We start from the raw sequence: 12154 nt of genomic DNA, 5'->3' as shown, positions 1-12154 counted from the left end.
TCGAGTACTCGTTGGTTGCACCCTCCTTGTCCTTCACACGGACTGAGATTACTCGCCTCATTAGACAGGATTTGATTCAGCTAGACAGCAGGAGGACTTGAACAAAGCCGGCACGAAGGCTTGGCATGAAGATGGATTTCTACAGAGAGCATCTTCTCCAGCTAACAGAGGATGGATATGTAATCAGACCTGCCTATATGAACACTCATTTATCCCATGGGATACAATGTGCTATTGGTCAGATGCACACATCATCACATCAGCTGGAGATTGAGACTGGCTGATTTAGGAGAATACCAGCAGAGGCCAGGATTTACCAGTTGTGTCATATAGAGCCAGAGATAAGTGTTACATCACATATGTCATTGCCCGGTATACTACGAGATACGAGGTCGCTTTCACTGTCTATTTAGAGAGGGCTTTGGACCACTAACTCGAGTCATGAGATATCAAGATCAGAGATTCCTTGGGTTGTTTTTGTTGGAGCTGTGCAGACACAGAGAGAGTCGCTTGAGGAGATTAGACAGCGGGAGATATTCACAGAGGGAGATCACTGACTTCTTTAGAGCAGAGACTCGGGAGTCAGATGAGCAAGCTTCACAGTAGACTTAAGAGTCCACCTATACCATAGGTATATTGACTAACATAGCCATCGAGCTTGGGAGAGCTAAACGCCCACGTCTACAAGGGCCACGACGACATCGACGGAGGCTCCATGAGAGGATGAGGACTATTCTAGCACGGTATCGGAGACGTTCAAGACGACTATTTACAGAGGCGGACATTGACGAGGCTCTTCAGCGGCCAATGTAGTACATCCTCGGACAGCTCCTGATGACAGGCATCCTCGGACACTGATGTTCATTTTAGCTTTTAGCTTTTATTTATTTTGTACCCAGACATATTAGATCTACCAAGATTGTATCAGTTTGGTCTCATAGGTCATTTTGGCCTTTTGAAGACGCTTAATATAACATTTCGTTTCATTTCTCTCTGTGTGTGTGTGTGTCTCCCACGTAAGTATGCTTTTAGGATGTCAAGTTGACTTTGGAGGAGATTGAATCTATTTGCTCGATGTTGATCACAACAAGGTAAATAGCCTCAAAAGCAAGTGTCCCATGTAAGTATGCTTTTAGGATGTCAAAGGAGGAGATTGAATTTGTTTGCTCGATGTTGATCACGGCAAGGTAAATATCCTCAAAAGCAAAATGGGCATTCTGCCTGTCTTGTTGAATTCTTTGCTACAATATCATACATGGCATGGATCAGATCCAATTGGACAGTTGCACAACATTTGATATCATGAACATAACAGGATTATGCAATTACCTCTATTTGAGATTTTTAGTGTTATAACTTATAAGCAAACTTCCAACCTTGCTCTTTGTTTGTATATATGTGATTGTTCTTCTATACTTGAACAGATGGCCAAAAGGCTTCAGCAAATTGCTCGAGCAGAAGGCATGCAAGTAGACGAGGTTATTCTGCAGTGCACTTCATGTCTGTACTTGATGCGTTGTGCTGCAATGCAAGGCTCACATGCTCCCTTCTTGTCCAGATAGCTTTGGAGGAGCTGGCTGAACGGGTCAATGGAGACATGAGGATGGCGTTAAATCAGCTGCAGTACATGAGTTTGAGAATGCGAAGTATCAAATTTGATGATGTGAAGGCTCGTCTTAGTTCCAGTGCCAAAGATGAAGACATTAGTCCATTTAATGCAGTTGATAAGTATGCCCTTTCAATGATTGTAGTAGCTTTAAACTGATTTAGTAAGATTTACACTGTCAATGCTAATTTTTACTTCTCTTTCGTGAAGACTGATGTCTTATGATGGAGGACGGCTACGCATGGATGCTCGTCTTGATGCAAGCATGTCAGATCTTGATTTAGTTCCTCTATTAATTCAGGTTCGTGAAATTTGTTGGATGCTTTTTGAAAAGTTTTGAAAGTTTGAGCTACAAGACCTGCTATGAAGGAAAAGTTTGGCCAATTTCTCGGTTCAAAATCAGTTCTGCTATAGTGTAGCTGTTATATTCTGTTCAATAAAGTAGGGCCGAGCTGTTTTATTGGCTATGCTGATGACAGGCTTTGCTGTACCATGTCAATCTCTTGGGCTACTTGTCCTGGGTTTGTTTTTGCTCGAGTTGCGCAGACATAGAGAGAGCCTGATGAGAGAAGAGGCTAGCCAGTCTCAGAGACAGATCACAGAACTCACATTGTAGCGTGCAAGGATGAACAAATTAGGGACATGTGGGTGAGGCTCAGGGCAGATACCTCTACGTTGCTATTTGTTACTTTACTCCTAGTATGTCACTAGATGCATCACCTACAGGACAGTCCCCCTTTGCTATTTTGGATACTGACATATGGGAGTTTTCCAAGGATGGTGACATTATCATACTAGGGGACTTCAATGCTAGGACTGCCCATCACCAGACAATATTTTATGATACTTCTGAGGAGATGCTTAGGGAGCTAGACGTTACAGAGATTGGCCTATCCAGACTATCACAAGATGAGGAATACACTGAGTATGGCAGATACCTGATAGATATGGGAATTGCACATAGATTGACCATTTTGAATGGCCTACAAAGATTCTCGACAGCTGGAGGTTTTACTTGCTTTCCACACCGACATGGTGCTAGCACAGTGGATTATGCTATGGCCCAGACAAATCTCATTCCATTCTTTCAGGATTTCATGGTGGGCACTAGGCCAGTTGGAGTAGCAATTGATCATGCTATCTTGTCTTTCACCCTGACGTTTCAGTTCAGCACAACATCCATTAGGAGAGGTCCCCACGCACACTCGGTATACCTTCATGAGGGAGACGGATTCTGTGTATATGGATGAGATATACATGCAGCCATGCACTCAGGAGCCGGGACGGCCACTAGCTGAACTCACTGAGAAACTGACAGAGACGCTCCATGATGCAGCTTCAGAGGCATACCCCCAGAGTGAGCCTACACGGAGACGATCTGGGAGCATGTCCCATACCAATTGGTATGATGAGGAGTGTAGAGAGATGAGGATCAAATTACAGAGGGAAATGCTCCTGGGTATTACCACACATAGACAGTCACGGATTATCTTTCGCTGCCTAGTGCGACGAAAGAAAAGGGCTTATCTATCTCAGCTAGAGTGGGATTTGTATCAGCTATTTATGAGTCAAGACTCCGGCAAAGCATGGAGGCTATTCCACGGGCATTCACCACCACCAGCGGTCACCTCCACAGAGACATGGGGGGAATATGCCACATCTCTCTATACAGCATCAAGGCAACCACCTTTACCGGACCCACTAGAGACATGCCTGGAGACATGTTCTTTCTTTACTGCCGAGAGGGTAAGGAAAGCCATTGACAGGATGAAGACAAGGAGAGCACATGATCACGATGGTCTGGTAGCAGAGCACTTCATCCATGCCAGAGATATGCTTGCAGAGCTCCTTGCTATGATGTTTAATCAAGCCATGTATGAAGGCTTCCCTGAGACTTGGAGTATGTCTACGATTGTGCCTATTTTCAAGTCTGGAGATCCCATGATTCTCGGGAATTATCGCACCATCATGGTTGGTGACACATTAGCTAGGCTGTATGCATCCGTTCTTGAGCAGGAGCTGAGTAGATGGGCAGAGCAAGAGGCATACTAGGACGAGGGCAATCAGGATTCAAGAGAGATTTCTCCACTATTATTGAGGAGGGTAGACACCATGGCAAGAGGATCTATTGTAGCTTTGTGGATTTCCGCAAAGCTTTTGACACAGTGCCGAGAGCCAGACTTATACGGAGACTACAAGACATGGGTGTGTCTACAGAGCTGCACAAACTTAGGGAGAGCTTGCTGAGGACAGCAACGGAAAGACGGTCTCAGAGACGAATCATAGATTTCTTTACACCAGCCAGGGGAGAGCCAAAGGAGCAATCATCACAGCAGATCTCAAAGCCCGTCGCAATTGGTGATGTGGCGTGCCACAACACACACACACACACACATACACACACACACACATACTTCTTGTGTTGGTTGCGGACTGAACTGGCTGACTGTTACAAGGCGGGCACCACGTGCCAATAGAAAAGAACATACCGAACAGACTTTTAGCACTTCAATAACAACTGAACTGAAAGAGAGAGACGACACGCGACACGGAGTGGCGGAATTCCACCCCAAAGAGTATTGGCACCAAACCTTGGCGCCCCTTTCGGTATTTCTTTATATTGCATCATCAAAGTACAAGCCGGTACTCCAGACTCTACACCTTCTCCAGGAAGCATGCCAGAGAATGAGCCCTAGCCTCATATTTAAAGGCCCTTGGCCTAAAAAGCAGTTTACATGAAAAGCTTTCAAACTCAAAAGCTTCTGGTCCAAAAAGCAGTTTACATGAAAAGCTTTCAAATTCAAAAGCTTCTGGTCCAAAAAGCAATGCCAAAAGCTGCCAGCTAAATCATGGAAATCCGTATAGCCTGCCACGTCATCAGCCAGCGCAAAACGCGGAAATCCGTACAGCCTGCCACATCATCATGCCAATGCAATTTTTGGAAATTTGCCACGTTGCCCTTAGGGTTAGGGTTAGGGTTTCTGTAGTTTTAGGGTTAGCGTTTCTAGAATTAGGGTTTGCAGGTTTTAGGGTAAGGGTTTCAAGAATTAGGGTTTCAGCAGTTAGGGTTTTAGGCAGAAATCAGGGTTAGGGTTTTTTGCTCTCGGGCAACCACGTCATCACTTTGTGACACTTCTTTTGTTACTTGTTCTTCTTAGGGTTTAGGCCCCTCGGCCGGCATCTGTAAGTTGGCTCCATTCTTTAAGCTTTGACACGTCAGCAGTTTGTTACACTGATTTCTGACGTGGCAAATTGTGTACGACTGCTGACGTGGCAGCTCGCAAATCGCGGCGGATTTTACGGGAGCTGAAAAGCTACTCAAGGCTGGGCACTACTTTATTCTACGCAATATAGCAAGTGAGAGATAGAGAGATTTTATGTTTAAAAGCTTTGCTGCCAAGTATGGGTTGAGAGAGAAAACATTGATTTGCTTTATTTCCAAAGCTTTTAATTTTCAGCTTTTGGGACAGCTTTTGATTCTAGCTTTTGGGGCTCTGCTTTTGGCATCTTGTACCTTTAAATAAGCAGGCAGGGCCTCTCATAACTCAGAGCATTTGGACGCAGAGTCTGAGTGTGAGCGCCTACCCGCACTCTTGTACTTTGAACTCAGATTAATACAAAAAGAAATACCGAAGGGGCGCCAGTCTTTGGGGCCAATATCTCTAGGCACGGAACTCTGTCGGGCCAATGTCGAATCAATTGTGAACTGTGAATTGTTTTGAAGTGATTAATTGTGCTGTCACGGTAGATTCTTGACTTGGAGTGTCCAATTCTGTGGTATTAGAGCACGACTGATTTCTCTTCTACGGGAAATCCGATCCCTATTCTTTTTTCGTAGCACTTATGGCTTCAGGCAAAGATCAATCGACTCCCTTTGCATGCATAAATGCGGGAAGGGATCACAACGAAGATTCACACAAGGAGTATGGCCCGCCTTGACCTACTCATGCGGAGCTTGAAGAGATGGAGCGTCAATGATTGATCGGTGACGCAACAAAGATGATGCTCAATTTTGCGAAGGACCCAAAATTTGCAAAATATATGAGCGAGACCTCTTTCGAGGAGGTGCACGCGCAGTGGCGGCAGACCACAGAACCACCCAAGAAACCTCCTACGCCTAGGATGTACACAGAGCAAGAATTAGAATTTGGTGGCAGATGCTTTGTCTCGGAAGCCGTTGGTTCTGGCTATTTCCGCGATACATCATAGGAGCTTCGAGGATATGGTCGACTAGTATGCCACAGATCCGGATTTTGCAGACGTTTTCACACGGATACGGGATAGGGAGACAATAGCGGGATATTCCATTCGGGATGGCTACTTGATGAGGAAAACCATTTTGTAGCCGTTGAGGGAAAAGGTTATGACCGAATGCCACTGTCCGCCTTTTACGGGTCACTGTTGCATTGCTACCACCATGAAAGGGGTAAAGAGATACTTCTTTTGGCCGAGACTCAAAAGAAGGATGTGGACGAGTTTGTGCGCAGTTGCTTGGTATGCCAGAAGGTCAAGTTTAACAGGCATAAGGCACAGAGATTGTTACAACCTTTGCCCATATCCACCCGCCCTTGGGAAAGTATTGTAATGGATTTCATTTTTGATCTCCTGAGAACACAGAGTGGTCACGATGGTATATGGACTGTTATTGACAGATTTAGCAAGTAGGCTCATTTCATTCCAGTGAAGAAAACAGTCAAGCCGGATCACCCAGCGAGACTGTTTGTGGCACAGATTTTCAGATTACATGGCATGCCCGAGACTATCGTCTCCAACATGGACCCCAAATTTACGAGTTTGTTTTGGAAGGCAATTTGAGAGAACATTGGCGTGCGGTTGCAGTTCTCGTCATCTTTTCACCCGCAGACTGACGGGCAATCTGAGATTGCCAATTCAATGGTTTTAGATTTATTGAAGTCTTATATCTCAGATCAGAAGACTCAATGGGAAAAGTATCTACCTTTGGTGGAATTTGCCTACAACAATACGATATACTCTTCGACGGGGAAGGCACCATTTGAGATTGTTGAAGGTGCTGCGAAGGTTCCACCCTTCCTAAGCACGAAAGATAAGATTTTTGAAGCTGATGAGTACACGCGTGACTTAGATACGGCTTTTGCCAAGGTCCGCGAGGCTTTGCAAAAATCTCAGGAAAGAAAGAAAAAGGCAGCAGATCGCTATCGTCGCGATTCGAAATTGAAGGAGGATGATTGGGTGCTCTTATGTTTTGAGAAGGCACGCTTGAGAAAGAAGAAGGAAAAGGAGAGGCTTTTTCCAAAGCTTAGTATGCGATACTATGGACCTTTCCAGATCTCTGAAAAGATCAATGATGTCTCCTTCCGACTGAAACTGCCTGACACTTGGAGGACTCACAATGCATTTCATGTGAGTCTCTTGAAACCTTTCAAAGGTGATGTGCCTGAAGATGGGGAGCCTGATGAGCAACCCGAAGTGGAAGAAAACGAGGAGATCCTTGTTCTTGAACAAATTTTGGCACATAAGGACAAAAAGAATAAGGGTAAAGTAAGAAGGCGGTTCTAGGTTAAATTCAAGAACTATCTTGCATTGGATGCGAAGTGGATGGAGGAGGAGGACCTAGCAGATACTCCTAAGATTGTGAAACTTTACCTTGAAGCTTTTGGTTTAGCATAGTCTATTCCAAATGGAACCCAAAAATCAGATTGGCCGTAGATATGGTGCAGTGGGATGCACAAGAGGGGAGTTACTCTGCTGCTTTGTCAACAGATGCCTCGAATTTTTGAATACTAGAGTCACTGATGTCTCTTTGAGCTTCAGGGATACTGAGAGCTGACAGTATTTTGCTGTATGACTCTATGAAATGGAATTCCGGAAAAAATATGAAATTGATTTGTTCTTGACTTGTTTTAAGTGCAGGAACTGATAGACGAAATGATTGCAGCATTTTGGTCTGAATGCTCTCGATAGAATGGTTGCAATCGGGCATCTATGAGGTCTTGAGTGGATCTAGATGCGATTGCTAATTGCATTGCCGATAAATCATGGTCTGAGATCCGAATGAATGTTGAATGTGATTTGTCATGTGATGTCCTGTGATGTTGTGTGATGTGACTGTCGATGGGTACATGTGCTAGATGTGTGTTCCTAGTGCGTAGGTACTAACACTCAGTGTCTGCTAAGACAGTTTATGGCTTCTGTTTGTTTTGCAGGCGTAATCGAGGGTGATTACAATACTTTCAAGAGGGGGGTGTGTCACAAACTGGTGATGTGGCGTGCCATAGCACACACACACATACTTCCTCTGCTGGCTGCAGACTGAACTGGCTGACTGCTGACGTGGCAAATTGTGTAGGACTGCTGACGTGGCAGCCCGCAAATCACGGCGGATTTTACGGGAGCTGAAAAGCTACGCAAGGCTGGGCACTGCTTTAAGTGAGAGATAGAGAGATTTTATGTTTAAAAGCTTTGCTTTTATAGCCAAGTATGGGTTGAGAGAGAAAACATTGATTTGCTTTATTTCCAAAGCTTTTAATTTTCAGCTTTTGGGACAGCTTTGATTCCAGCTTTTGGGGCTTTGCTTTTGGCATCCCTCGTACCTTTAAATAAGCAGGCAGGGCCTCTCATAACTCAGAGCATTTGGATGCAGAGTTTGAGTGTGAGCGCCTGCCTGCACTCTTGTACTTTGAACTCGGATTAATACAAAAAGAAATACCGAAAGGGGCGCCAATCTTTGGGGCCAATATCTCTAGGCACGGAACTCCACCGGGCCAGTGTCGAATCAATTGTGAACTGTGAATTGTTTTGAAGTGATTAATTGTGCTGTCACGATAGATTCGTGACTTGGAGTGTCCAAGTGTGTTACAGTCCGCCCACGCTAGAGGTACGTTGCTTGATCGAGCCACTGAGCTAGGTAGATCCAAATGCCCGCGACCTCGGGGGGTCTCCCACTATCGACGAAGGCTGCAACAGAAGATACAGATCACTCTAGCTCTACATGCAAGACGCCCAACCAGAGTACTGACCATGGAGGAGGTTGATGAGATTCGACAGCGACCGATGAGGGATTTCAGTTGAACCCCCCCCCCCGGTATCCCGTCTCAATTCCGAATCAGCTTCAGATTCAGATTCATTTCCTATTTCTTTTTTCCTTAGTGTTTTAGTTTTAGTGGTAGTGTTAGTTCTTTGTAATTTTTGTACTCAGACATGATATCAGATTCACCAATTGTAACTTTTTGGACTTAATAGGTCATCTTGGCCTTTTGAAGACGTTAATATAACATTTCATTTCATCTCTCTCTCTCTCTCTCTCTCTCTCTCTGTGTGTGTGTGTGTGTGTGTGTGTGTGTGTGTGTGTGTGTGTGGTAGATTGGAGAGGATGTGTTCGTAGGTTCAGTTCCAGGAGCCCCGGACGAAGCTCTGGCTCTTTGATACCTTGGTGGCTTCAGCATTGCTCTATGGAACCGAGATATGGGGACCTTCATTGGATCACCATGGGAGACCGGGTCGCTCAGACGGATGGGGGAACATGGAGAAACCTCTCGTCTCTATGATCTCGCGGCTCATTAGAGCCAAGGCATCAGTACCATGGGCCATTATCCGAGCAGAGCTAGCGACCCCCCCACTTGTGGTGGAGGCGCTCACCAGATCAGTCTCCTTCATAAACCGCACATGGGAACTTCCTAGAGACGGATATGCTCGCATAGCACTTGAATCCTCTCGACAATTAGCCATACAAGGAGATACAACATGCTGGTATGGGGAGATGACATCATGGTTTCAGGCACATGGGTTCAGCATAGACAGGATGCCACCATTCCATTACTCATTGGATGCACCATCTCTCACTCTTACACAGTCAGAGATCACCAAGCTCATCCGCCAAGACCTGACCCAGCTAGACACCATGAGGACATGGATACAACCAGCACAGGAATTGGGCACGAAGATGGCTTTCTACAGAGACCACCTTCTCCAGCTTACGGAAGATGGTTTTGTGGCGAGACCCAGATACATGGATACCCACTTGTCTCATGGGATACGAGGTGCTTTTGGCCAGTTACGCACATCTTCTCACGAGTTGCGGATTGAGACTGGGAGATACAGCGGAGTACCAGCAGAGGACAGGACATGCCCCTTGTGTAACATGGAACTTGAGACAGAGCTACACTATACATGCCGCTGTCCCGTCTACTACGAGATACGAGGTCGCTTCCATTGCTTGTTCAGAGAGGGTTTTGGACCACTCTCAAGAGTCATGGGATACGAAGATCAGAGATGTCTGGGTTTGTTCTTGCTCGAGCTGCGCAGACACAGAGATAGCTTGATGAATGGCGAGGCTAGCCAGTCTCAAAGACGGATCACAGACTTCTTCAGAGCAGACACGGGACAGCCGCAAGAGCCGCTCCCACAGCAGAGCTCCCCCTCGTCTCACACCAGAGACACACTGATTGACCGAGCGATTGAATTGGAGAAATCCAGGCGCCCGCGACTGTGAAGAACTACACAGCATTGACAGAGGCCACGATAGAAAATTCGGAGCACACTGGCCAGGCATGCACGACGCCTGGTCAGACTACTAACCATGGAGGAAATTGATGAGATTCGCCAACTACCGATGCTAGATCTTTTGTGATTCAGCTATCCCAACAAGCCGCCCATTTTTTTGCTTAGTTTTTTGCTTGGCTCACATCGACCAACTTAGGACCCCATAGTATATATCTTTGTTTTGTACTGTTGTTAGGTTATTTTGTTACCCTGACTTTGTATCAGATCCACCACTTTGTAACTTTCGGGTCTCATAGGTCATTATGGCCTTTTGAAGACGTTAATATAACATTTCATTTCATTTCTCTCTCTCTCTCTCTCTCTCTCTCTCTCTCTCTCTCTCTCTCTCTCTCGTGCGCACGCGCTCCCTTTAAGACAGCATGCAAAATCGACTCATAAAAGCCATGGCTCAAAAGCGTTTTGGGGCATGCGAGGCTCGCAAAGGATTTTGGATAGCAATGTTGGATTATCTTTGACTGAAATCAATATCACATGAACAGTGTTTGGCTAAGTTTCAATAATTGCATTTGAGCCCTAGTTGTTTGCAGACTACGTTGCATGCTACATTGTGATCAGCATTCTGGTATCAACAGAGGGTTTGCAATGCGCATTGGTGAGCTAATCCCAGGTTGTTAGCGTGGTTTATTTTGAGGAAAGTTTTGGATCCCTATTCATGATGTCGTCGAGGTTTTGCATTTGAGCCCTAGTTGTTTGCAGACTACGTTGCATGCTACATTGTGATCAGCATTCTGGTATCAACAGAGGGTTTGCAATGCGCATTGGTGAGCTAATCCCAGGTTGTTAGCGTGGTTTATTTTGAGGAAAGTTATGGATCCCTATTCATGAACATTGGTGAGGTTTCTTTGATGGTCCGTGTTGGGTCACGAGGACTCTATTCACAGTGTATACATAAGGAGTGAACTTCAATGGATAGGTTGACAGATGGGCCATTAAACTTATGATGCTGATGGGCTAATCTGCAAATCTAAAACAAAGATAGTTAGCCCAACTAGCATATATAAGTATTCACTCAATGTGAGTATGTTGCCAAATCTATTATCACTCAAAACAATGCGTAAGGCTATGCCACAATTTCCACTCTATAGTCCTCTGTCTTTAACAGAGTGATGTAGAGGAAACTCTTGGATCCATGTGATAGGCAGATGCTTTATGGTATTAGGAACATTTCACCTGCACTTTTCATCAAGAGATGATGGCTGTATCTCCATGTTTAGATTCCCAAAGTAGGCGGTTAGTAGATGGCTGCAGTCAGGGCTCAGGCCAATCTCTGCAGGCAGCCAACTTGGTGCCTCTATAACTTGAGCCTAGATGTAGATTTACGGTATCCCAGCAATGAGCTCGTTCTCCATATCGAGCACAGATTTGATCTTTGGTTATCTCCATCATTTAGAAGTTAGATCGAGGGAAATCTACTCGACTAAATTAGTGCTGAGAAAGGTACACTCCCTGAAATCTTACCTGAAGTGTAATTTCATCTCTTCCAGTTTTATGGTATAAGTCTGCAGTTTTTCACTGCCTGTCAAATAGTGCTATTCAGATTATTCTCTTAAAACTGTTTTTGGAATTATTTGTCGGGATGCTCATGATCTCAAGCCCTTAGCTTCTGAATCAATTTGAATTCATGGCTCATAATCTGCAATAAGCTATCAATATCTTATGAGTGTTTCTCTCAAATTGATCATTGCTACTCTCAAATCAGCAATCAAGCAGGGCCGAAAGGCTTTGCATGGAATTTTGTTGAGAGTCATGGTTGTCGATAAAGACTAATCACATAAGAATTTGATGCAGGAAAATTATCTCAATTATTGTCCTGCACTGGCAGGCAGAGATGAGAATGGTACTGCCCGAATGGATTTGATTGCAAGATCTGCTGCTTGCATAGCGGATGGTGATATTGTCAATGTCCAAATACGCCAGTATCGACAATGGCAACATGCACAAATGGCTGCATTTATGTCATCTATAATTCCGTAGTCTCCTTTTACACCTTTTCAAAAGACTGCTTCA

General features: G+C 44.9%; 1 protein-coding gene across 2 annotated transcripts in view; it reads left to right on the top strand.

The window, feature by feature from the left end:
• Nucleotides 1-12154, top strand: part of RFC1 (replication factor C1) — a 77748-nt gene that overhangs the window by 62472 nt on the left and 3122 nt on the right. For both annotated transcript variants that reach the window (XM_086501962.1, XM_086501963.1), the window contains 4 exons: nucleotides 1425-1478; nucleotides 1559-1728; nucleotides 1817-1907; nucleotides 11936-12117. In XM_086501962.1, the coding sequence (XP_086358088.1) occupies nucleotides 1425-1478; nucleotides 1559-1728; nucleotides 1817-1907; nucleotides 11936-12117 (497 nt within the window). The remainder of the gene's footprint in view (nucleotides 1-1424; nucleotides 1479-1558; nucleotides 1729-1816; nucleotides 1908-11935; nucleotides 12118-12154) is intronic.

The sequence above is a fragment of the Adiantum capillus-veneris genome, chromosome 26 (genome assembly GCF_014529385.1).
Source record: "Adiantum capillus-veneris isolate H3 chromosome 26, ASM1452938v2, whole genome shotgun sequence".
NCBI lineage: Eukaryota > Viridiplantae > Streptophyta > Polypodiopsida > Polypodiales > Pteridaceae > Adiantum > Adiantum capillus-veneris.
The sequence above is the reverse complement of the archived record's forward strand: the minus strand, read 5'-3'. Positions and strand labels throughout refer to the sequence as shown.